This window comes from Berghia stephanieae, chromosome 3 (genome assembly GCF_034508935.2).
Source record: "Berghia stephanieae isolate SIO BIC M18660-M18661 chromosome 3, UCSD_Bste_1.3, whole genome shotgun sequence".
In the NCBI taxonomy this organism is placed as follows: Eukaryota; Metazoa; Mollusca; class Gastropoda; order Nudibranchia; family Aeolidiidae; genus Berghia; species Berghia stephanieae.
Window position 1 is genome coordinate 73729131 of NC_088362.1, and position 22500 is coordinate 73751630.

Here is a 22500-nt window from a genome sequence, read left to right on the forward strand (position 1 = left end):
TATCTCTTTGACCTTGAGTTAGAATTTGAGTCTAACCTTAGAAAATGACATCAAAGAGTAGTTATCAAGATGTATTTCTTTTAAGAACTCATTGACCATGAAATATCAGCAGTAACAGTAGCAGCAGCAACAGCATCAGTAGCAGCAGCAGCAGTAGTAGTAGTAGTAGTAGTAGTAGTAGTAGTAGTAGTAGTAGTAGTAGTAATGGTAGTGGCAGTAGTTGTTGTTATTGTTGTTGTAGTAGTAGTAGTTGTAGTAGTAGTAGTAGTAGTAGTAGTAGTAGTAGTAGTAGTAGCAGCAGCAGTAGTAGTAGTAGTAGTAGTAGTAGTAGTAGTAGTAGTAGTTTTAGTAGTAGTAGTAGTAGTAGTAGTAGTAGTAGTAGTAGTAGTAGTAGTAGTAGTAGCAGCAGTAGTAGTGGTAAGAATAATAATAGTAGTAGTAGTAGTAGTAGTAGTAGTAGTAGTAGTAGTAGTAGTAGTAGTAATAATAATAATAATAGTAGTAGTAGTAGTAGTAGTAGTAGTAGTAGTAGTAGTAGTAGTAGTAGTAGTAGTCGTCGTCGTAGTAGTACTTGTAGTAGTGATAGTAGTAGTAGTAGCAGTAGTAGTAGTAGTAGTAGTAGTAGTAGTAGTAGTAGTAGTAGTAGTAGTAGTAGTAGTAGTAGTAGTAGTAGTAGTAGTAGTAGTAGTAGTAGTAGTAGTAGTAGTAGTAGTAGTAGTAGTAGTAGTAGTAGTAGTAGTGTAGTAAATAGTAGTAGTAGTAGTAGTAGTAGTAGTAGTAGTAGTAGTAGTAGTAGTAGTAGTAGTAGTAGTAGTAGTAGTGTAGTAGTAGTAGTAGTAGTAGTAGTAGTAGTAGTAGTAGTAGTAGTAGTAGTAGTAGTAGTAGTAGCAGTAGTAGTAGTAGTCGTAGTAGTAGTTGCTGTTGTTGTTGTTGTTGTAGCAGTAGTAGTAGAAATAGTGCGATTTTATTACATTTATTATCTCAACATAGTCGCTCGCTGATTTTAGAGTGTCCAATCTTTCTTATAAAATAAAAAAATAAACTCTGGTGGCGCCTTAAATACCACGAAAGCACACACACATACACACACACACACAAACACACATACACACAAACACACACACACACACACACATACAAACAAAAAATATATTAAAAATTAAATATAGGACTTCTAGTTGATATTAAAAGTGACGGTGAATACTGTTCTCATATTAAATAAATTGTCCCGGTTTAAGATTTTGTGTATTTATATATGCGAAAGTGTTAGAACGATGTCTTCATCCTCCCTACTACTACTACTACTACTACTACTACTACTACTACTACTACTACTACTACTACTACTACTACTACTACTACTACTACTACTACTATTGCTGCTGCTGCTAATGATGATGGTGGTGATGATATCATTGCGAAATTTAACTCTGGAAATTTTTCGTCATTACCAAATCGAATGTGTAACCTTTGGCTCGGGTCCCAAATAATGCTTTACTTTCTTTCGAAACCGAAGATAGCCACGCTTTTCATTTTTTCCATATGCCCAATTCTTGATTCAGATTCACAAAAGTCATTGGAGGGCATCCTATCCTTTAAGCCATACCCTTAGCTTCTCACAAATACCACGTTTCCTCTAATACAAAAGTACCTAGAGTTGAATGGTGGTGGCATGTAGTTTAGAGGAGGGATTCTGTTGTAGACTGACAAACGTCTTATCACATTTTCGCCACAAAAACTCTTACTCCATTCATTGATGGATTAAATTAAACACGAATTAAGTAGCAATTCTTTTAAGAGGCCTCGGGTTTAAAAGTTTTCAAAAGTTGATAATATCGATGGAACGGAAATGCACTCAGCTTTGTTATTCTTTTTAGACAGTTATGTTAATTATTAACTCTAACTGATCTCTATAAATCAGACTTTAAACATTTAAGGTTACAAACACATGTGTGTGTTGGTACTTTTTTTTCCGGCTGACAATGTTGTGAATATTTTACCTCAACGCATATCGTCAATAGAAATTAAAAATGCGTTGTGTGTGTGTGCCGGAATTGGAGTATAAAGTTGAGAACGTTTTGAAGACAGTGAATGAAAGGGAGGGCTATTAAAGTTTGTTCAACGCGTATCTATATATACATTATTTCATTTTTTTTTTTCATTCCATTTTCTTCAATGTCATAATAATTTGTTTCTTATCTTCCATGCAGGTGATTCACTTTACCTTCCTTCCTCTTCTCCTGCTACACAGCGTTTGGATACAAAACGTACGACCTGGTAAATTTGTTCAGCTACCTCTTTCCTCCACATCAGATTACCCAAGATTAGTTAATAAAAAAAAAGAATTGATGTGAAAAAACATAATATTCATTCTTGTATAATAATAAATTTCTCTGTTAGACTCCTACGCAAGCTTACTACAGTTCAAGTTACTTAATAGGAATACACAAAAAAAAAAAAAAACTTACGAGAACACACGTATGAGTTTCTGATAACACTCGCGCTAAACATGTGCTCACATTTTAAGCCCAAAATGAATTAAAAATTTTAGAAAAAAAATTTTTTTAATGGGAGGAGGGATAGGAGGTTTATTCAACATTCGATTATATAGTATGCACGGTAACGCAATAGCATTGTCTTTTTAATGCTTTCAATGTTCATGTTGGCCTTTCTGCTTCGAAATGTTTCTCTGATGGGTATATGTAATTTTAAAAAAGCTTTGATAAGTCCAACGAACTATAACATTCGAACCCACTGCATTTTAATTTAACAAGCGAGTGCTTTATCTCCTGGCCTGATTTCAATATCTCGTCTAATGATCATAAAAAAGGAACCGTTAATAGTCATTATTGAACTGTGGGCGTACACGTGGAGCATTTTTAATTTCATTTTTTTTTTCAGAAAAACACATTAGAGGTTAAGTCCATAGAACACATTATATATACTCATATTGGCCTTTCAATGGATTTTTAATATTATAGCTAAAAACCAATAGTAATAGTAATAAGAAAAGAGTAGAATGAGCGTTATACCTGGAATTGTTAATACAATCGCATCGATACATTCGTTGTAAATTAGTATTTATCTTTTTAAAAATAATTTAAAAAATAAATATTTTTTTTACTTATTTAGCTATAAATCGATCATTTAATTTACTCATTCATTAATTTCAAATATATTTGTTCCATGCGTATCTAACATTCATTTCTTTCGTCATAACACCAAACTGTTTGTCTGCCAAATCGCAAAATTGAAATAATATGAAATCACAAATATTTGACTCATCAAACAAAACATATTGGAATACACTTGACAAATGCAAATATAAAATTTCTATCGGATGAACCAAAATATTCATGCCACTGATGGGACAAAAAATACACCATCGTCATTGAATTACCAACCACACGGATGAACCGATGTAAACACAACTTGTATTGGACTTATCAAATCATATGATATTTTAGACCTGTAATATTCCCATACCAAACTCATACACAGGAAGAGGATTTAACGATGTCTAACGAACACCATGTCCGAATGGCTGCCGAAATGAAGGAGAGACTAAAAGTAGATGAGCTGGAAGATAATATCGATGACTTGGAGGATGTTGTGGAGGATGTTTTCCCAATCCTCATCCTCACTGTCCTCATCTCCTTCCTCCTCCTCGTGCTTGTCCTTCTCCGCCTGTATATGAGATGGTCAGTTCCCAATCCCAGCCACAACAAAATGGAAGGAAAGACTGTCATTATAACAGGTACGTAAATTGAGCTTTTGTATTGAACAATATCCACTTAAAGTGCTCAAGGGGCTTTAAAACGAGCCCCTAACCAACAGCAAAACATAACATGTAGGACAGGACATGACGCCTGTTAGGTGATATTAAACTTTTCCCGACAGGGACAACGCTGTTAACGGCCAGGTGCACATTTTCTCACTGCTTTTTATAATATTTCATCCGTTCTCCAATTAGCCGTGTGAAACCTAGGTTTCCATTTTTACTATAAGGCACTTCTTTTGTAGTAATATGACTAACATTATCTGTGACTGTTTGTTGGTCGTGTTCATTTGCTTTCAAAGTCCCATAGTGGGCAGGGAGGTACACGCTGTGTCTTCTATCCCCCCATACCGCTTTTCCAAGTGTTTCCTGTCATTGTCTTAGAATGAGATTACTTAGTTTTGTCCTGATCCTTGCTGGAGTTCCTTGGCTGGGAGGGAAACAGTCGAATGTATAGTTATAGTTTTGGGAGATTATATTTTTTCCTTGTAAATCATCTCTCTGTTATGCATTGTATTATGTTTAGTTTACACTTTATATTATATATGATTGGTAAACATTTGAGTGCATTCCTCTTAGTTGGGACCTGTGCTTGTGTCTGGATGAGACTTTTAGGTGATCTCAAACTAAGTACTTTGACGGTGTGCTCTTGGAATCTGCATCTGTTCCCTATTTGAACCAATTCCCCTTTGTCTTACCTTTTCTTTTGTGCTTTAATTGTAATTCTAGAACTTTTTACTATCCCATTTTCTTCCATTTTAATGGCGCTGATATGAACTTAATGTGTTGCAAGCGCCGTAAAACCCTTAAAAACAACAACAACAAAAAAACGAATTCACGTGGCAAACTTCGACACTACCGAGTCACCTTTATCCGCACCTTGCCATCACTGCCAAAATTTGCCTCTTTGAGGTGTCTCTAAGTCTTAATTAAGAAAAATAAAAGTCACTTTGACTTTGAGCTAAATCGGTGCTGTAAGGGGGTTGTTCTCCCTTCCTCTTTCAACGCGATCATAAGTTTGTTTGAGCATTGTCAGTATTTAACGTGCACGTTAACGTTCTGTATCCCAGGATTTCTCGAACGATATCAAACATTTCCCGATGAAATTCCAAATCTTTGCAAAGTGTCTAATGGTATTATTATCCGCGATTGACTCGATTAAGTTCGTCAATTATTTTGTTGATTCTCTGAGATCGATGCAATTTGTGGTCGTTAATGTTGGTAGAGACATCATCAGTTCCAGTAAAACATTAGCCACATTTGAACTGTTCAAGTATCAACACAAGAGTCTCAATTAACACGTTTCAGCCGTTTATGTTTACGGGTGCATTTTTCTTTGCAGTAAGGAACTCAGTCACAGCACTTGGTTCTTGCATATTTTTTATATTATTATTATGTGATTTTTTGACGGACATGTTGGAATAAGGGTATTTTAAAATAAGATGAATTAAATCAGATAAACAAATTTGAGTGACCTAACAGAAAAATAAATTATTCACACTTTGATATATAGTTTATACTGGTGAGTTTAATACAATCAGAAATATTCATTTGGCGTCAGGACTTTCAGTCAAGCCTAGTCTAAAACGAAATCCTAAAAGCCAGAAATACCTTTATTGTTTTTTTTTTTTAATATAATGCATACAATCCGAGTTTCAAAACTGTACCTTCATGCAAATATTTAATTCTAGGATCCGCAGACACAAGCCTTTAGTTTTGTGACGTTTGAGTGTTTTTACATTTATTATATTACGATGCTCTATTATTCAGAAAATGTACAAATATTAGTTACTTCTTAAACGGAATTAATTAGACGTATGGATATCTTGAAAGAATAGAGAATATTTATTTCCAAACAAGAAATGCGATTCTCATTGAAATTAATGTTCAATGTCTACCATTATATCATTTTTAAAAAAATGTTTAATGAATATATTTATTAGTCGCTTCTTTTTTATGTGCTGAAATACGTGAACGCAGTTATGGTCCTAGAGCGAAAATCCGTTTAAAAATTCAACGCCAATTTTTCCACCGATTCTTATTTTGAACATCTAGAATAAGCACTCTAAATTTCTTCCATTGCTGTTCCTTATTACCGCTATACGATGTGAGTGCTCTAAGCTACTTGCCCTTTGCCAAATGTATTCGCCACCGTTTGACATTAAGCAAATAAGATTGCAACTCATTGTAGACCATATTTTTGCACTTTCAAGCTGCCAAGATCGCTTTGGTAGTATTCTTGTTTCTATCGGTTATCATTTATCACGTGGCTGCCTTGTTTATTGATCAAAGTAAAGTCAACTCTTACTTGCATTTATAATAATAATAATAATAATAATAATAATAATAATAATAATAATAATAATAATAATAATAATAATAATAATAATAATAATAATAATAATAATAATAATAATACCACAAACGAACAAATAATACCAATAAAGCGCTTTATGTTGGAACATCACAATTATTATACCCCTTTGGTTGGGAGGGGGGGGGGGGGAGAGAGAGTATATAAAAATAAAACAAATCAACTCTCCACCAACCCCCCCCCCCCCCCCCAAAAAAAAAAAAAGAAAAAAAAAACAAAAACAAAAAAAGGTTGCGTCCCAATTCTAATGTTGTAAAAAAAATCAAATCTTAGGAGTTCGAGCTTTTTTTTTCTCCGGCACGCATCCTTCTTCTTCTTCTTCTAGGTTCCATGCCTGGTCCAGGCTTCGGATACTGCATGAATTATCTCTCTCCATTCCTCCCTGTCTCTTGCTTTTTCAAACAGCTCTTGGATTGTTAGGTTGGTGAAGCCCTTCAGTTGGTCTATGAGTGTTTTTCTTTGTCTCCCCCGGGCGCGTTTACCAGGTATTTTTCCACAACTTGCACGCATCCAGTTTCACTAAAAATAAATTTTGAGACGTAATGATATCCTGACCACCGTGATAGATCTGAAGGTCAAATCGTTAAATTCGATAATAAATCATAGTAAAAAAATATATTTTGATAAGAAATAATATAAGTGCGGACACGGGGGAGGGTGGTATGGTAATAAGATTTTTGAACACTTGCTTTTGAAATTTCGAACTCGTTCTGAATGCGGGCCCCCATTTCGCGCAACGGCATTGGAAACTCGTTCGAGATTCTCAACGCAGGAGTTCAATACTTGTTTTCTCCAGCACGCATCCTTTTTTACTAAAAATAGAATTTGACGCTAAATGATATCCTAACGCAGTGATAATTTCTTATTGTCAAATCGTTAAATTTGAGAACCGAATATTGGAACAGTTTGCATTTTGATAAAAAAAATTTTTTTTTTAAAAATAAGGTAGGTGATTTGAGGGCTGTAATTCTGGATTGTTTAACTCGTTTTTAAATGCGTGCTTCAAGTGTTGCGGAGGGGTATTGGGAACTTGCTCGAAATGTCAAGCGCAGAAGTTCAAGAATCTTATATTCTATGCATACATAGTGAGCCTCTTGCACGTTTACACAATCTGGCAAATTCATTCCAATCAAAGTTTTATCGCCTTAGTCTGACAAAACATTTTGACGAGAACAATCTTATTACAAATAACGATCGATTAATAAAACACTCTTAACTGGTCCTGAAATTTAAAGTCCGAGATTTTAAATCTTTTTATAACATGAGGGTCATTTTAATAAATTGCTATTTGAAATAAAATATTCCTGACCAGATGAAAAATAAATTGCAGATTATAGGGCAATACTGAATTTAAAAAATTCATAAATTACTTTAATTATTTTTTAAAGACTTGAAATCTATAGATTAATTAAGACGATTCTGAACTTGCTAAAAATGCTTTAATCTGAGACACCAAAGACGTCTAACGTTTACCGTTTAAGAATGTTAAATAATAATATGATGTCTAATTCAGTTCATGTTATGATGCTCATTGTTATCAAAATTTAGTGATAGTCAACATTCCTTCACTTTTTAAAAAATTTTAATCGAATAATGACTTCGCCATTCATTATAGGTATTTGCGGGCAAGCGGTACACTGTCTCATTTCGTTTTCTTATAATGTCAAGCGATGTTAAACGAAGCCAGAAACCAAGCGGAAGATAATAATTATTGCAAAAGTCTGAGTATAACAAAGCGTCCTTTGGTAAGGCATATTACAGACATCGCCCTGTAGACCCAGGCGTGAATGGATACTTGATCTCAGGCAGTTACGGATATTGTAAGAATTCTGTCACAAAAAGAACACTTAGGATTGCTTCCATTGTATAAATTGGCCCTGTAATTTGTTGAGGAACTGTTGTATCAACGTGATGCATAATGACCTTTTTGAACTATGATAATTCGTCATATGTAGATAAATATAATAATTTCAAGATTTATGATACTCAAACTCAAACGTTTTTGTGTCCATTCAATACAAATATTATTAGTTTAGATATTACCACCTGTATCACTGCCCCATTGTTCAAGCGAACAACAACACTGATAGGATTGTGTCAACACCCACACTAGAAAGATTGATTACCTTTATGCAATATACACCATTTTCTGCAGAGGATAATTAATTTCTCAGCTCACCTCTGGTTTAGATTATTCCCCACAGTGATAATTTGAAATTTGACATTTCATCATGATCAATGATCAAATTCATTTAATATTAAAGAAAAATCTTTAAAGAGAAAGACAATATTATTATTATTATTATTATTATTATTATTATTATTATTATTATTATTATTATTATTATTATTATTATTATTATTATTATTATTATTATTATTATTATTATTATTATTATTATTATTATTATTATTATTATTATTATATTATTATTATTATTATTATTATTATTATTATTATTATTACTAGTAAAAAGCCCGCAATTTCGCGGGGAAAGAACTATTTTCATTCGATATTGCCAGAATCATTTTCTTGATTAGCATGATTACGATTAGATGCACATTTTAATCGATGTGCTTGTCGTCGCTGCCATGCTCTATTCTGCATGATTTTAGTTTATCAGTCAGTAGATATCAATATCAATAAGTCGCAAGTCTTTACCACGCGTTACTTGGGAGTGCTTTGCACTACCTTCAATACTTCACAAATAAAAGTGGCGGCCGAGAATTAAAACAATGGTCAAATTAGGAAATTTTAAACTTTCACAAATCTATCAAGGTTTGTTCTAGAGTTTTTAAAACGCTTTTATATGATGACAAATTGAATAAATAAACGCCTGACAAAAGATCAACGGTGAAAATACAAATTGAATGAATACTGGGGATGTAGGAGCTTTCGGAATGTCTCCCTGTACTCTTTACTTATGTGAGGTCAAATGAAAATCTGAAGCGGACGCGAAAAATATCAAGTCCCCGAATCTGTCTACTTTTGGTTTGTTCGGGCTAGAAGCTAGACAGAACCAATTGACAGTTTGCCGAAACGTTTAACTAAATATTTCCCAGAGCAATAATTATCACATCGATGGCATAAAAACGACAGTAATATCAGCAGTAATATTAGTTGATGTTGTTAATCGGTGAAACTTGTTTAAAATTTCTGTAATTTCTTCCAAAACACACATACACACATGTATACCACACACACACACACACACATACACACACGCACACATATAAACATACACGCAATGAGAACACACTACTACATAACAACACCGATCACCGCTAAATCAACACAACGGAAGTAAGGACTCTACTGGACAGATAGAGTTGAGGGTGTGGCCATGAGATGTTAGTGTCTTCGGTAAATTTTTTATGAATTCTGTTTGACTTAACGAACTTTCAAACTTACTTCAAATTATAAAAGGAAATCAAGTTATCTGTTTATCTATCTGTAAAAAATACATTTCTATTTTTCAAATCTTTCAGTAGAGTTGTGCGCCGTATCAATTTTTTTATTGACTCAAATAAGCACAATGTTCTCCACAAGGCTATATTTTTTAAAGAAAGGATTATTATTATTATTATTATTATTATTATTATTATTATTATTATTATTATTATTATTATTATTATTATTATTATTATTATTATTATATTATTATTATTATTATCATTATTATTATCATCATCATTTTTATTATTATTATTATTATCATTATTATTATTATTATTATTATTATTATTATTATTATTATTATTATTATTATTATTATTATTATTATTATTATGGATTGACCCAGTTCATTTTGAAGGTATTTGCTTGACCCAGTTCATTTTGAAGGTATTTGCTCAAACGTTCCAGCATATGATTTTTTTAGCATGTTTTAGCATTGATCTATTTCCCAGGCTAAAATTATACCCTTTTGCCAGATAATACTAGTCCTTAGATTTTCCCCTTCTCCTATCTATTGATTATAGTTGTATAGTCAAAGATTGTATCTTTTTTCATATCTTACATTAATTTATCCCTCTCCCGCATTTAAAAAATGCAATATTGATGATGATGATCATCGTGATGATGATGATGATGATGATGATGATAATAATAATGACGATGATGATGACGATAATGATGATTATGATGATGATAATGATGACGATAATGATGATTATGATGATGATGATGATGATGATGATTATGATGATGATGATGAAGATGATGATGATGATGATGATGATGATGATGATGATGATGATAATGATGATGATGATGATGATGATGATGATGATGATGATGATGAGATGATGATGATGATGATGATCATGATGATAAAATAATAGTAACAACAATTTACCCTTTTTAAAGTTAGTGCTAGCTAATAAACAAAATCCCTTATCTATCCCAAAGGAGAATGATATCTTTATTGTCATTTCCAACGGATTACGGGATTAACCCATGCGTCAGCCGCAGCGCGGCGCTTCAGAGTGAGCTTAACTATCTCAACCCTTTCACCGACTATATCCGTAGTCTATCCGGGTTACTTTTACCCCATGTCTATCAATTACATTTTTATGAGACAAATTATAGGCGTAGTATCAAAGCTAATGTTTTTAGTTTTACATGTTAATGGTAGTTGAATGAAACTACATATGCACATGCTCTTTTTTAATACATCTTTTTTTTTCAATTTTGAAAAGTAGCAAATATCTCTAGGATTGAGTGAGTTAAATTCAGTGACTTACTCCAGATCACACAGCGCGGAGGTGATTCGAACTCAGTACCATTTGGGTACGACTGCCTCCAGCTCCCCAGTTAAACAATGATATTCTTATAATTCTACAATGTGTGTTGTTTTTTAAAAATTATTTTGGCGCTACTTGACATGATAAAAGCCTAATGGGGGGAAAATCCGTATGAAAATGTTACAAGTAAAATATAAAACCTATTTAATTGATTTATAGATTTATAGATGTATAGACTCAAATACGTTGACAACACAACAACAAAACAATTAATTGACAAATAAAATTTCTTATAAACAATATAGAGTTAATAGAATGGGAGGGGATTCTTTGGTTATCCAGCTCAAAAGAAAAAAACAACACGAAAATACAAACGAAACAAAAAAATAAATAAATAAAACGAGAAAACAAATATACGAAACAGAATAATAGAATAACAACAACAGAAAAGAACCAAAAAATAAATAAATAAAAGCAACAACAACAACAATAACATTTTAAAAAAACAAAAAACAATATTGTGACGACATTCTTCATTTTAACGATAGTGAGAAATATTTTGAAATAAATCATAACATTAATACAAAACACATTATGTCTAAAATTCGTAACTCTGTGTACATATTTGCAGGACGGATATCCCAATTTGTTATGGGCCCATTGTTGTTATGGAAATACTCTCAAACCAACGCAAAATATTTTCCATTACAACAATGTTAAAGTAAGCACATAATTGCGTTCGGTTATCAGACCTGCAAATATTTGCACATCAATTCCTATGCACCAATTTTGTGCATGTTCGTTTTTGAGGTTGGAACAATGTCTAGTCGGCACATTTTTGAGAGTTCGTTCTCAGATTGTCTCTATTTATATCAGTTGGCATTTAAGGGATTATATACACATACAGCTCTATGACGTAACACCGATAGGTGCCTGGATTTTAGATCACTCAATCTCCGATTTCATTTTTTTTTCAATCGTTTCATCTAGTTCTTTGTCGATCAATTTCGCTTCCTCTTGTTCTGTTTTTTGTTCCACAGGTTTTAAAATTTCGCTTCATTTCTCTTTTGATATATCGATTCTTATTACGTACTTGGCTGGCTATTTTTCATTATTTATTATTACTTTCACATTTCACTCGCTTTATTTATCATATTTGAAGGGGGTGGGGGGTCTTTTCTTTCTTTCCATATTTTCTTATTTTTGTTTTTCTTTTGTTTGATTATTTTTATTTTTTCTCTGAGATCGTTAATTTATTTTGTTTTTGTTTTGTTTTGTTTGTTTTCTATTTTATTTCTATATGGCTTTTTCTTCTTTAATTTTTTTCCTTTTTTTCTTTCTAAGGAGATAATGGATATTTCTTTTCGCTTTTTTGTATTTGATTTAAGTTCTTAAAAAGAAAAGCTTTTGTCACATGATAAATCTCTAATTCAATTGTTTTATATCCTTCTGTTACGCAAGTGTAAATGGTCATAGGATTTAATAAAAGAAGAAACAATGGAGCTATTATCAAAAATTGAATTCAAATGATGTTTGTCTTCTTAGTCATGGAATTAATTGGAAAAATAAAGGTCGACTATCGTTGTGGCAGAAATCTACTTTTTAATCTTGAATGTTTTAGATTTTATTAAAACTTGAACTTTTAGGTACATATAACAACACCGTCGTACACATTTTGGCAAATATAAATAAGTACACGTCAAGCAATACCTATGAAATGTGCTCAAAGCGCTTCCATACTATCCAAACTAACAGCAACCCTTAACATTTACGATGAGTGAAAAATTAAGGAGCAGGTGCTGGTGTAAGATAAATTGTGAAAACATGTTTATAAAGTAGTGCCAGACAAAGCAGAGAGAAAAAGTACAAGAAAATTTTATAAAAATAAAAAAAAAAAAAAATTTTAATCAACCTGGGGATGAGACATGAATTCTGGAAGGCGCTATTACATTTTTCTTTTCTTAAATAGACAATGTTGCTACAGGCCAGGTTCTCATTTTACTCCTGAGTGCGATGAGATTTGTATTTTTTTCAAAAGATCTGATTCAAATCCACGTCATAGCGGTGATCGTCAGGAATTGATGTACCTAATAAATATCGCATGAAGTGAGAAAATAAAACGGAAGATATTTTTTATAGTGTCAAAATTACTTTTAGCGTTGTTATGGTAGGTGGCAGTTGCTTAGTAATTTGGGTCGATGTCTGCAATATGCAATACATTCCATAATAAGACCTAAATTAGGACAATTATGTGGCCTCTGGTGCTCTGTTAAAGTGATAAATGATGATAAGGATAAGTATGATATTCTAAAGTACAGGATAACAATTATAAAATAAACATACATTAGTCATCGAATTCAAACTTAAGGTGATCTAATTCGTTATCAACACAGCTCTAAAGGAGCTTGAGTTTAAATATTATTTTTATTATTATCATAATAATAATAATAATAATAATAATAATAATAATAATAATAATAATAATGATGATGATGATGATGATGATGATGATGATGATGATTATTATGATGATGATGATGATGATGATGATGATGATGATGATGATGATAATGTTTAAACTCAAGCTACTTTGTCCAGCACATTTCGATATAAGTCCAGATTGCCGCAGTGGGCTACAACTCTTCTGATGTTTTCTTTTTGTTTTGTTTTGATTAAAATTTTAATGCACTATTGGAAGACCTGCAATATTTGCGGAGAAATAAAGGCGGTTAGGAAAAGACGGTCATCTATTATACGTATTTAACTATTGTATTGTATTTTGAGATTTGTCGGTAATTCTGTGCTCGATGAAAAAACTTTAACATTGGCTTTAGAGAACAATGATAGTTCCCCAACCCTATCTTTAATAGAATAGATGAAAAAGATTATCATTACTTGGTAGTATCAAAAGAGATTTTAAATTACGTCATTAGTTTTTGTTGTGGTTGAGACATAGACTTGGGTTGAGATTATTATTACTTGATAGAATCAACAGAGATTTAAAATTAAGTCATCAATTTTTGTTGTAGATATGCTAGAATTGCGTAGAATAAATTATACTCGCAATGAAAGTCAAACGTCAAAAAGGACTGAGTATGACGATCTGGCATATTTTCTTCGTATTAATTTGAGAGAAGGGGATGATAGAATTAGCCTGAGAGAGTTAGAGAGCGAGAGATACTGAGAATGAGATAGATAGATAGATAGATAGATAGATAGATAGATAGATAAATAGATAGATAGATAGAGTTAGTTTGTGTGTGTGTGTGTGTGTGTGTGTGTGAGAGAGAGAGAGAGAGTGAGAGAGAGAGAGAGAAGGGGGGGGGGGGATTTTGAATGGATTGAAGTTATTGTTATGCGCCTAGAGCTTTATTGTATAGAGGATTGGGCGCAATATATATATATATATATATATATATATATATATATATATATATATATATATATATTTCATTATTATTATTATTATAAATAAAAGGATGTTTGCAAGTTACTCGTATATCAGTCTGTAAAAAAATAGTTTTATAACTTTTAGATTTGCCAGTAATTCTGTGCTCGGTGATAAACAGTTTACATTGGCTGTTCGGAACAATGGTGATCCCCAACCCCACGTTAAAAAAAAACAAAAAAAAAAAACATTATGGTAGATTGATGAATTTATATTTTACTATTGTACCCAAGCTGTTTAAATCTTGAACACCTGACAGAGAAACTCAATAGCAGTTCGACCTTGTACTTTTCCCAATGCCAAGGTCATGCTGGGGTTTTATAAATGCTGCAGCCTACATAATAATAATAATAATAATAATAATAATAATAATAATAATAATAATAATAATAATAATAATAATCTTTATTGTCCAAATTAAAGGCAATTCATGTGAGGTAAACAATGCTCAGTTTGGTTCATGGTATGAACATCAACACATTTACAAATACAGACACAGCCATACACGAACATACACGCTTGCACATTGTTTCTACACGTGTATACAAAAGAAATGAGCGTACATACAAACACATATACATACATACATACATACATACATACATACATACATACATACATACATGCAGACATACATACAAACCAGCATATCATCGTATATGCATGCCTACATTCATACATACATACATATATACATACATACATACATACATACATACATACATACATACATACATACATACATACATATATACATACACACAGACACACACACAGACAGATAGAACGATACGATATATTTGCTGGGACAGCAGATAACCATATTATAAATATAGTGTCTTATATTAAGAAGAAGATGGCAATGATTGTGATGATGATGATGATGATGATGATGATGATGATGATGATGATGATGACTACGATAATGATGATGATGATGATGATGATGATGATGATGATGATGATGATGATGATAACGACGGCGGCAATGTCGATGATGATGATTCACGATATATTATAACCTTTTGTTAGGTAGGCATTCTGGTTTTAATATGAGAATACAATAAAACATACAGGATATCTAAGCACTGCCACGACTTTTAAAATGTTACTAGCGATGTTACACTATTAAAAATGAACAGATTTAGAAGTTGCGTGGGAAAATGCTGATCATAAAAAAAAATTTAAATAATAAAAAACAACAACAAAAAAGTGAGAATTTTTATCTGGTAATATCCACTAAACGTGCTCAAAGCGCTCAATAAGACAAGAGGGACCTTGCAACAGCAGCCCTTAACATAATATATGACGAGACTTGATGTCTGTTGTAAAAGAATATGAGTTAAGAATTTTGTCAAAGGACTCAACTCTGCGCTGCTCAGAGCCTGGAACTATCAGTATGATAACGAATGTTATACCACAAGACTACATAGGCGCACTCTAATCACAGTTTGAAATTTTAGTTTTCATTTTTTCCTCTTTCCAGGCATATATATTATATTATTTATTATGATCTTCGAAATAGGTGCATTTATCAGTATTAAGTGACACAAAACAATAGATTATTAACCACTTATATAAATCTTGATTTTCGACAGCACTTAACAACAATCACTACTACCTTATCCTGCATGGAAGACGAGTTGATTGCTTCAGATAATAGAAACCAAGGGGAGGGGGGAGGGGAAGAGACACCTCACATTCAGACATTTAATCATCACAAAGGAATGTTTTGTTTTTATTTTTTTAACCTGTAGGTAAATTTTAGTTTGCATTACCCCAGTTAACCAAACCAATGTTAGCTGGATCGCACATGCCATTCCTGGTGTAGAACTTATTATAGCAATTGTTTTATCTCACTCCTCGTACATACATACGGATCGCAATGCGGTCTTCGCCACCCTTCCCCTCAAACCCCACACCTGTTCAAAAGATCAGACGTGTGTCTTGTCTGTGTAGTTTGTAATTGTTGAGAGGGATTCTATCCAGGGTTGCCAGTTTGGCATTTTAAATGCCAGATTCCAAAAATCTGGCATTTTTGAAAACCGTTTGGCATTAGAAAAATCATTTGGCATTTGGCATTTTCATTTGGCATTTTCTTTTCTTGTATGTTATACTTCAAATGACACCTTTTCTTAATTAAGTTTCATAAGAAACACGAAACAGTAAGTTTTCTTAATTGTCAATAATTATTTAACTGTTTACGTATTTACCTTTCATGTTAATGTATTTCTTTTTCATTCTTAAAATCCAACCGTGGTGTAGTGGTTTAGCACTCCACTTAGTAGTCAGTAGGTAAAAAATTACCCCAACAGGAAATTAAGTGTAATTCAAAAAAAAAAAAAGAAAAGAAAAGAAAACACGCAAGCCACCAGGATATGATAGTAAATTGTCTATCAAAAGTGAGTAGTTTTCTTAGTGGGGTGGGAGTCAACAGACTTTGGCATTTTTTTTGAGTGTTTTGGCATTTTTTGAGTCTTCCCCTGGCATTTTGTTGAAAAATAATCTGGCAACCCTGATTCTATCTTCTTTTTTTAAAATTTGGATAAAGTTTAGCTCGTCCTTCATTCATAACACTCATGGATCCAGAGTTTAACGTTTAATAACTTAACTGCCGTACTCTGGACAGAGTATTTTAAAATGTGGCCAGAAAACTCGTCCTTCAATTATCGATCAAATTAAATGACCCTCATATTTGCAAAAACTCTCAAACACGGGCTTTGCGCTTTTCCTATTGTCGAGTACAGTCAGATTCGGATATTGTGATTCTTGCTATTTCATTATTACAAGTTCACAATACGAATATGCTACTCAAAAAAAAAGCCGCCAACATTGTTTTATCTATTTGAAAGCACCCATTTTTATATCTAAAAAGTGAAAACTGACAAAATAGACCACCAACTCAAAATTGGTAAAATGGATTCCTCAAAGATTACCTGGGCATAACAATGGACAACAAGTTAAGATGGAACCCACATATTGAAAAGATATGCAACAAAACCAATAATACCCTTGAGCTTTCTACGTCGGAACCTATCATCATGCCCCACAAGTGTGAAAGGAAAGTGCTACAAAGTATTTGTAAGACCTATTTTAGAATACAGCAGCAGCATATAGGACCCGATTACATCAACATCCATAAATGAGGTAGAAATGATTCAAAGAAGGGCCTGTCGATTTGTCTGTATTGACTACTACCGAAAACGCCGTGTAAAAGACATGTTGGAGCATTTAAACTGGACCCCTACTTATTGAACGGAGAAAGACGCAAAAGCTTAAAATGCAGTTCAGTTCAGGGGCCGACAGGGAACCACAACCATCCCTATTAATACAATGGAAAACCACGGAAGAAAAGAAAATGTATATGAACTGCCATATTCCAGAATCAATTCGCACAAAAAGTCGTTCTTCCCCAGTACCATTCGCGCATAGAATAGCATCCCTGAGAATGTCAGCGCAACCAATAACCCTGTAAGGAGTGGGAATGTTACGATCTTATTTAATTAAAAAGAAATGAATGCCGCCGACAAGTGAAAGATAAGACGAGAAGTTTAATGAAAGACAATGTGACTGTTATTCCAATTACAGAGAGATTAGAAAGCAGTTTCATATTTGCCATAATAATCAACCAATTGATTGTGGGCAATCAAAGGAAGAAGAAAAAGAAGAAGAAGAATTAAAATCGGAAGTAGGAAAAAGGAAAAGTAAACAACATAAGCAGTGGCCAGATAATTTAGGGAGAAATCAACTAAACACTATTGGACGCCACAACCCGACAATATTCTTTGGATAGTCACTCAGGTCTTTGTTATTGTTTTTTTGCCATCCACGTTTATGAGTAATTCTCACTAAACTGTATTAACCTGATTTCTTAATTTTGTCCAATCTGATTTAAGAAACATCCCCTATAAATGAACCCAGAATCCGGATAACTTGCCAAAAGTTTTTATTAAAATTCATCTTTCCAAAGAAAAATACTATAAACGGTAATGAATTATAACCGAATTTACTACATCCTGACTCGAATGTACTTTATTCTCTTGATCTAATAGACCCAGCTATTCAATAATCCTTGGGTGTTTAGATGTGACAAAAACAAACCCCCGATTCTATCTGGATTCGAAACGGTTCAATCTGCTTCTGAGTCGAGTGCTATACCATTTGAATTATCGGGAGCCCATGATAATGATAAAGGATAACAGTTTAGATCATTGGCTTGTAAATGTGTTAACTAAGATTTAATATTTTTTTAAAGGATAAACTCAAAATAAAAATAAAAATGAAAACATACACAATTGGAAGAGGGGAGGTTACCTGTGGGATTTTCACTGAGAGTTTGTTGTATTATTAATTAATTTGTATGCTAGGAATAATGAAAAAAGAAAAAAAAATAGGGGGGGGGGGTAGGGAGGGAGCTTATCTTATTGTTCAATATTTGAATATATAATATAAGATATTGTTTACATATTTATTATTCGCAATCTTATTAGCAGTAGGAGAATGAATACGCAGATTTAATCTGAGTGATGAATCTTTTAAATCAGTTTATTTTTCTGTGGTTTTTTTTTTTTTTTCAAAATTACTTACTTAGAATAAGTGGAAGCCAACTAAGACTCAACTTTACTAACTACTCGGTAAATAAATATTTATGGACTTGAATGTTTAATCTAAAGGTATAATCACATTCAATCAAAGTTTAGATACATATTGCACCTGTTGTGTGCAGATATGCACAGTTAGTATTAGAAACGAAAGCAAACAGGAAAGTCACCTTCAAGACAGAGTTGATACAGAAATATCAGGAATAGCTTTTATCTAACATTATCGCCTCCATACCCTGAATGCTACATGTTTTTGATTTTCCTTATGGTATTTCATTGAATTGGTGATTCAGAAATGACATTAATGAACGAATTAAAAGAGACCTTTTATTTCCTATAATGGACTTGATTTAACGATGGCATTTAATGAGGCATTAGAGAAGCTTCTTCCCAATCAGATCCCTTTCAAATCTAAGAAGAGTACATTTTCAAAATGTTTGGGAAGGGAGGGTGAGAAGATCTGGCAAGATGAATAGTCTTGTTTATTATTAGGACGTTTTTGATTGTTATTCCTAGCCTTTATAACTCATGAAAAAGTTACCGATTAGTTTGGAGGTTGATTCAAGTTCCACAAAATAATAAATAAATAATAAATTCCCTTTATTCATCTCATAGGGGAAATTTGTCTCTAGGATCTATTCCAAGGGAAATTGGAATAACCCAGGCGTCAGCCGCGGTGCAGCGCCGCAAATTGAGCTAGGGCGAGGTGACTTGCTCAAGGTCACACAGCGCAGCGGCAGGTGACGAACTCGGTAGCTTTCGGGAATGAAGCAAAGACCGTACCGCTGAGCCACGCTGCCCCCTTAGGCATTCGATTTCTCTTGGAAGGTGATGCTAATAGATTTCTTCTTCCCTTCCCGTATCCCATCATTACCCCCCCCCCCCCCTCTCCCCCACCCCAAACACACCAAAAACCCATTTTATTTGTCATTAAGGACTGGCTTTCTCAACCAAGGAATACAAATTTTCGAAGAAGTGTCAAGAAGAAAATTTGCTTTTCTGACCTGGTAATACATCAACGTGGCCAAAGCTCAGATAACACAGTTACGCCAACATTAATCCACAAAATTAGATAATCTATGATGTAATCTAAATTCTTTTGGCATAAAATGGAATTGCCATCAGATAAAATGTTCCCTTAACAAGACCCCCGTTTCTAAATAATTATATATAATATAAATTTTTATATATATATATAATATATATATAATTATATATTAATATATATATATATATATATATATATAAAATTAGAAAATCAAAAACCCTGAAATAATAGTGTTCAACTGTTATATGATAAGAGCAATATATAAAATTGATAAAATTTATAATACTCTTCTTATTACTGTTCCCCTTAAAATGCTGCGTGTTTATATCATATAAATGGCAGTCTCAACTTCTCTGTTACGTGTTTAAACAAATTAAGAAAACCTTGGATTGACAAACCTGGAAGTCGTTATGGAAACGATCACAAGAAGCTGTGAATGCTTAGCGCTTCCCTGTGTATATCGACTGTGTTGACTATTTTTATCTTTGGAAGAAGAGTTAAACACATCAGAATCTGTGAGGTTTTAAAGATTTTTAGCACATTGGATGGTAAACGATTGGTAACTATGTCGCCAATAGTTTGGGAGATTGATAAAATGCACAGCTCGCTGTCGTCAGGGTTATTGTCTATGACGTCACTCGACCATTCATTGACAAGTTTAGGTTGAATAATAATATCGTCTAAAATAACTGAGTGATCTTACACTACTGGTGTTCTGATTAACTCTAATCTAATATTAATCAATAGTGAAGTACCATTGTGAAATGAAAATATAATACATGACAGCATGCACACAGATTATACAATTGTGACCTAACGCCTCAAAACGGTATGATGTCGGGATGACTTAGACGCTAAAATATAATTTATAGTGAAAAATATATAACTGAGGTCGTTGTATGTTTAATTTGTGACAATGGATATCATTTCTGATACTGACAAAAACTAGAATCTCATATTTCTGATCATTTAATGTCAATTTTTAACAACCCCGACATAATGCCGTTTTGAGGCGATTGGTCACAATTTGGAACTGGAGATTTCAATCAGTTGACACATATTACCTCACATTCTAATGCTTATATTAACTTCTGACAAACGTCACTAAAGTTCACCATCGTTCATTAGTTCTGATGGCCAACTTATACAATCAATTCTCTCTGTTGGACTCAAAGTCAAATCAATGATCAATCGTACACGAACACAACTTTTTTTTTAAAGTTAGGCTAGAAAACGGTTATTACTTTAAATATAAATGAATTAAGAAGATCCCACCCCTTGCCAGTGGAAGATCATTTTTTATTATCGATAATTGATGAAGTGAAAGTTATTAAAATAAAAATAAATGTGGCCATTATGAGAACGAGTTTAATAATATATGTATCTATTGTTCAACTGTTTACAACTAACGCTGTATCAATCTCGTGACCAAATCTTTTTTGTGCGTACCATTCATTTCATAGCACATTGATAAGCCTCACAAATTTCTCATTTGAAACATAAGGGTTTATTATGAGGAGGTGATTTTCGGAACCCCGAGTCACGCCCAACTAGAAAATTCTTTAAAATTTTCATTCTTTTTTCTTTACCACCTTAAAATCATGCGGGAAAGCTGGATTTTAAATTACTGAGAGTATTGTCCTATAATACAAAAAAGATAAAAGTATTTTCCTGACCAAATAATGACAAAAAAGCATATTTTCTGTTAATCTAAATGACGAAAAATAGTGTAAGCTAGAATTAAACATCACTTCATCTTATTAAGATCTAAAAGATATATCGTACCCATCTTTCATCCCAAGTATTTCCTTTTACTGCCTCTAAGAATATTTGAGTAGTTATACCGAATACAGTGAAAAGTGGCTTCATATAGCTGAGTGAAAGAAAAGATCGAGCACTCGGCGAATCCAATGTTTGATAGTTTTTGCCCAGATGAGGTTCATTTAAATCAATCAAGATTTGTAAGAAGAGTTTTCTGTCCAAATTGCTAATTGCCTGTTTTTGTATATTATGGCAGTTAACTGGTTAAGAACTTTTTTAATCTCAAAATTTCACTTTGATCTAATTTTAACAAGTAAATACAAAACTTTTATTATCATTACTAAACCCATGTTTATATTTTTTTTTTTAATCGTGCTAATTGGATTCAGTAGTCTGATGTCACGCCGCCCGGCAACGGCGGCCATCTTGGTTCTAAACAAAGAAAATCATTACTTTTTATTCTTCATGCTGGCTAGAACTTTTCATATGCCTTGTGATCAGAATGTATAAAAGTCAAAACATGATCAAATTTATGGGTTTTTTCCTCTGGATACGCTTTTATGCTCGCCGGGGAAATATTTCATACGGGCGTCGGCCATTGTTCCGATAGTTTAGAGCCAGTGTTACTAAGTTACCATGCGTCAGTAGGAAGGAAGTGACGTTACGACTGTTGAAGAGTATTGACTAGGCTAATTCATGTTTTTCAGTGTCAGGAAAAGGAAGTGTTATTCTTGTAGAATCAGT

The 22500-nt window shown here is 32.9% G+C and overlaps 1 protein-coding gene across 11 annotated transcripts in view; it reads left to right on the forward strand.

Annotated features, from left to right (window-relative positions):
- Positions 1 to 22500, forward strand: part of LOC144968411 (retinol dehydrogenase 11-like) — a 62616-nt gene that overhangs the window by 26013 nt on the left and 14103 nt on the right. For 4 of the 11 annotated variants that reach the window (XM_078906723.1, XM_078906725.1, XM_078906721.1 and 1 more), the window contains exons 2-3: positions 2211 to 2267; positions 3468 to 3757. In XM_078906723.1, the coding sequence (XP_078762849.1) occupies positions 3517 to 3757 (241 nt within the window). In that variant the 5' untranslated portion in view covers positions 2211 to 2267; positions 3468 to 3516. Of the gene's footprint in view, positions 1 to 2210; positions 2278 to 3467; positions 3758 to 22500 lie in introns of all 11 variants that reach the window. The other 7 variants (XM_078906729.1, XM_078906728.1, XM_078906731.1 and 4 more) reach the window with 3 other exon arrangements.